Source organism: Ursus americanus, chromosome 25 (assembly GCF_024610735.1).
Source record: "Ursus americanus isolate L20-20 chromosome 25, mUrsAme1.1.p, whole genome shotgun sequence".
NCBI classification, from domain to species: Eukaryota; Metazoa; Chordata; class Mammalia; order Carnivora; family Ursidae; genus Ursus; species Ursus americanus.
In genome coordinates this window covers 45655971-45660810 of record NC_142151.1, presented here as the reverse complement: position 1 = coordinate 45660810, position 4840 = coordinate 45655971, and the positions used below count along the sequence as shown (strand labels likewise).

The 4840-nt window shown below is 38.5% G+C and overlaps 1 protein-coding gene across 1 annotated transcript; it reads right to left on the bottom strand.

The window, feature by feature from the left end:
- Positions 1-2045: 2045 nt before the first annotated feature.
- LOC123794601 (olfactory receptor 9K2-like) lies at positions 2046-2987 on the bottom strand. Its single transcript, XM_045800761.2, has one exon. The coding sequence runs from the start codon at positions 2985-2987 to the stop codon at positions 2046-2048; it is 942 nt and encodes a 313-aa protein (XP_045656717.2).
- Positions 2988-4840: the final 1853 nt, after the last annotated feature.

The window sequence follows — 4840 nt, the reverse complement described above, 5'->3', positions numbered from 1 at the left end:
GTAATTTTCAATGTTTCACGAACAAATAAACCTAACTTGTACACTGTAGTCACCCTTTGTCCAGCGGGGTACATTTCAAGCCTCCCAGTGATGCCTAAAACTGCAGGTGGTACCAAAGTCTGTATGTACTGTTCTTTTTCCTATACACATGTATCTACGGCAGAGCTTCATTTGTAAATCAGGCGTAGGGAAATATTAAAACCAAACCCTCGTAATGAAGTAGAGCAACTACAACAATTACTGTAATAAAAGTCATGTGAATGTAGTCTCTCTCTCTCTCTCTCTCAAAATATCTTATGGTCCTGTACTCACGCTTCTTCTTGTGATGTCCACGTGATGAGGGGAAGTGAGGTGAATGACTTAGGCATTGTGACCACTCACCTTCTGATGTGATGTCAGAAGGAGAATCATTTGCTTCTGGACCACAGTCGACCACAGGTACCAAAAACCATGGAAAGTGAAACCATGAATAAGGAGGGGACTACTATACACTTGATTAAACAAATGAAAAAGGAATCCTTGTAGCTGGAGTGCAGAAGATGGTGAAATAATAATAATTCATTTATTGGAAATATTGGTCTGGAGCAAAGAAAATCTATTTTTAATTCTAGATGACATTCAGAATAGTATAAAAAACACTTTGTCCTATAAGAAAAATATCAAAGTAGTCTTTGGTAAAGGAATTTTTCTAAGTTGGTTTGGTAAGAATTGAAAGAGACTTATTTTTATTAATACTAAGTTATATACCAGAGTACTTGACTCTACCATTCCCCGTCCCGTTGCCTATTGTGCCCTCTCCTTTCTAACCTCACAAGTTGTATACTCCCTAAGATCACCGGGATTTTTCATAATTGATTGGCTATATCAATATATCCTGAGATTGTGGAAGTAGGCAACACACACCGAACATCAAATATTTTACACCACCCTTTCACTTCTGCCTCTGCATCTTCCCATCAACATTAAATTTACCTCATGGTACACGAATAAAACATATACAATAGGAGTGAACCCTTTCTTTTTTCCTGCAATCTTTTCTGTTGATTTTTTATATTTGGAGATTTGAATTGCCTACAATTTGCATTGGAAAGCACAACCTAAATTTAAAAATTATAGATAGTAACATGACAACAAAGATATCACTTTCCAAATGTAAATAACTTCGTTATAATTACAACACCAATTAACAAATATTAGGAAAACAAAAAGATCACATATAATAAAATATCAAATACAAAGCAAATAAAAACTTTGTACGTGTAAATAGCAATTATCAAAGAAAAAATAAACTAGTACAAACTGGAAAATGTGATTTGAAATATCCAATGCAATTTCTGTCTCCTCAAGATAGAAAATCAGTACTAAAGACTTTCCCTTTGTAGATTTGGCTGCCCAGTTTTTAGTACATTGGATATGAAATATCTTTCTCCATCTCTTTGATATGATAATAAATCAATACCAATCAATATTAAAAATAAATACAATCAGATATAAACACCAATGATTTATTGAGCTAACCTCATGATGGCACACAAAAAAAAATCTTACACCTTGATTTATAGTCAAGAATTATGGGCCACAAATTAAGGCACTGTGAATAGACTTATAAAAAATTAAATATTACAACTCAGAAATCATCCTGCTTTGGGTTGACACTTCCTCTGATCATAAGAGACTACTAATTCTGAGGTTAACTTTCTAGCAAAGTAATTTTTCTGCCCATTACCTAAGTAGACCCAAAGGAAAATAATAATAAAATTAAATCCTCCTTTCCCTACTGTCCCCACTATCATAGAGTTATACCTACAAAGAGTGGGGAGTATAATATGTTGATAGAATGGCTGTAAATTTTATTGATGCTGACTATCTAACACTGCTCCTAGGGAAGAGAGGATTGCTACTACTCCTTCCATGAAAACCATTCAGTCATCCTGGGATGGTCAATTTAAAGGATTCTTAAGTGACTCAACTTGACACCATGTTAAAAGCATTTAGGATGAAATGATCAATGAGCCCATTAATGAGGAAGTCATAAGAAAGTGGAATTAATATAAAGCTTTTTTGTTCCACAGGATTTTTCCCAAAGCTTGTTTGACATCCTTGTTTCTTAGAGAGTAGATCAGGGGGTTTAACATGGGTGTGACCAATATGTAAAATACTGACGCCACTTTACGAAGTTCAGGATTGCTTGGAGGTGTGAGATACACAAAGGAGACAGTCCCATAGAGCAAACTTACCACTCCCAAATGGGAGCTGCAGGTGGAGAAGGCTTTCTTTCTCCCTTCCCTGGAGGGAATCTTCAAGACTGTGGTCACGATGTACATGTAAGACACCACAATAACAACTATTGTAGGCAAAATAATGAAGGCGGCCAAACTGAGAGATACCATCTTATTGACAGAGAGATTGGAACAGGAGATCTTCTCAATTTGGTAAGAATCACAGTAGAAGTGGTCAATGACTCGGGAAGCACAGAAAGACACTGAGAATGTTATGCTGACTTGGAGGATGGAACTGAGCCAGCCACAGAGATAGGAACCGGCCACCAGCTGAGAGCAAAGGCGTCTTGACATGTGGACACTGTAAAGAAGAGGATTGCAGATGGCGATGAAGCGGTCATAAGCCATGGCTGCCAGGATGAACCCTTCTGTTACGATGAAGAAGGTAAAAAAGAAGAGCTGGGCAGCACACCCCACAAAGGAGACAGACTTCTTCTCAGACAGGAAGTTGACCATGGCTTGCGGGGCAATAACAGTGGAGTAGGAGAGATCAATGAAGGAGAGGTTGCCTAGAAAGAAATACATTGGTGTGTTCAGCTGGGAGTCAGTCACAATGATTGCCATCATACTAATGTTCCCCAAAAGGACCATGCCATAGACCAGCAGGAATACGAGAAAAAGGAGAACGTGGAGCTCTGGACGGACCCTGAAGCCTACGAGAATGAAGCCAGTTACATCTGAGTGGTTGCCTGCTCCCTTGTCGCTCATGCCAAGAACCTGCTAAGAGGTACAAGATGAGGTTAAAAACTGAACTTTCTATTTCCCAGTATCATAAACTATCCTTTTTGCTCTTATGGAAGACATTGAAATTTGTGTTACCATCACCTACTTGCCAGCCAATTGTGTTAGGTAGGATGTGTGGTGCCCTTTTCTAGAAACTAAATCTAAGGCATGTTGTGATTGCCCATCAGCACGTAACATGTAAGTTACCTAACGCATGGTTTTCTACTGTGACTCTCCAAACCCAGGGCTCTTCCCATTATAGCACATGTGACATCTACGCATAAAGCATTCTTTCTCTACACCTGTTTAGCTCTTCACTTGGTTTTCACGGTAAGTTTAATATAGCTGAAGGTTTTAGAGATGTATAAGTATGCATTCTCATTTTTAATTATAATTTCAAATTCATTTTATTTTTGATAATGCTTCCAATTTAAAATAGAAGGATATAATTAAAGACTGATTTAAAGTTCCATGAAGTGACATTAGACCTGAATAGAGGTTAATATTTAAATAGTCTGTGAGAGTTTAGGTTATCAAGAGACTTAGTTTGGTATTCAAAATAGAAACCTTGAAAAATAGGATGCATCATCACCTTGTCGAAGTCGATATACCTCAGACACACCACCAGGAGGGGAAACCCGTGGGTTCTACGTTTCCCTGCACAAATCTGTCAAGAAGCCAATTTTATTTTAAACAGCTATGCAAGTTGGGGGGGGGGAAGTAACTTCAAAACAGTGTGTTGACTAAAAAGTTTTAGAAAAATAATTATGTCTCCATTTAGAGAGAGATCCATAAACATATTAAAACTTTCATAATGATTATTTTGAATCTGTGACATGGCTAAGTAGTCTGGTTTATTCTAATACTTTGGAAACTCTGTTTTCTCCAATACAGTGACACAGCTCTTTCTGTTACTCAGATTTTAAAATCAGTTATGATTTAAACCACCCAACAGAGGGGACAGCTTGTGTGGCTAATCAAGGCCCTAAATGATCTAAGAAGTATTCATTTTTGACTTGGCACATACGGCAGAACCACCATACTCTTCTTGTCCTCCCTCTGGCATGTGACTGTCTGTCTTCTTCATCCTCTGCCCTCGTCCCTCAGCTCCTACTACTCTCAGCCCATCCTCCTCCTCCTCACCACATATTAACTTTTCTAAAAGTGTTAACAACTTAGTGCACAAGAGGAGAAAACTGACAACAGCTCAGTAGTAGGACCCTTAGATCTCTTCTTTTTTTTTTTTTTAAGATTTTATTTATTTATGTGACAGAGAGACAGCCAGCAAGAGAGGGAACACAAGCAGGGGGAGTGGGAGAGGAAGAAGCAGGCTCCCAGCAGAGGAGCCCGATGTGGGGCTCGATCCCGGAACGCCGGGATCACGCCCTGAGCCAAAGGCAGATGCCTAACGACTGCGCTACCCAGGTGCCCCCCTTAGATCTCTTCTTTACCCCACTGCTCCCACGGCAAACGGAAACCCACTGAAATAATTCTACTTAAATTTATTTTTGAGAAAAGCACTAAGTGCCCATGTTAACTTGTACAAGGGTGTTTACACTTTAGGAATAAAGATTTAACGGGAATTTCAGGCATTAGACATCAGATATTAACTGGGTAATGGAACAGGAAAAAGAGATTTTAGAGAAAGGACGAAGGCCTTGTCAACACTACCAAATTCACATCATACAACTGGATATCTGGCAGTATTTTAGCCGAAAATTTTCTTTGTTGTATTTCTAGCTCCCATTGTTATTGACCAAATTATATTATATTGCCTGAAACTCTATCAGCCAGGATGCAGTGACAGGAAATCATTGTTTTGAGATCATTATCATCTT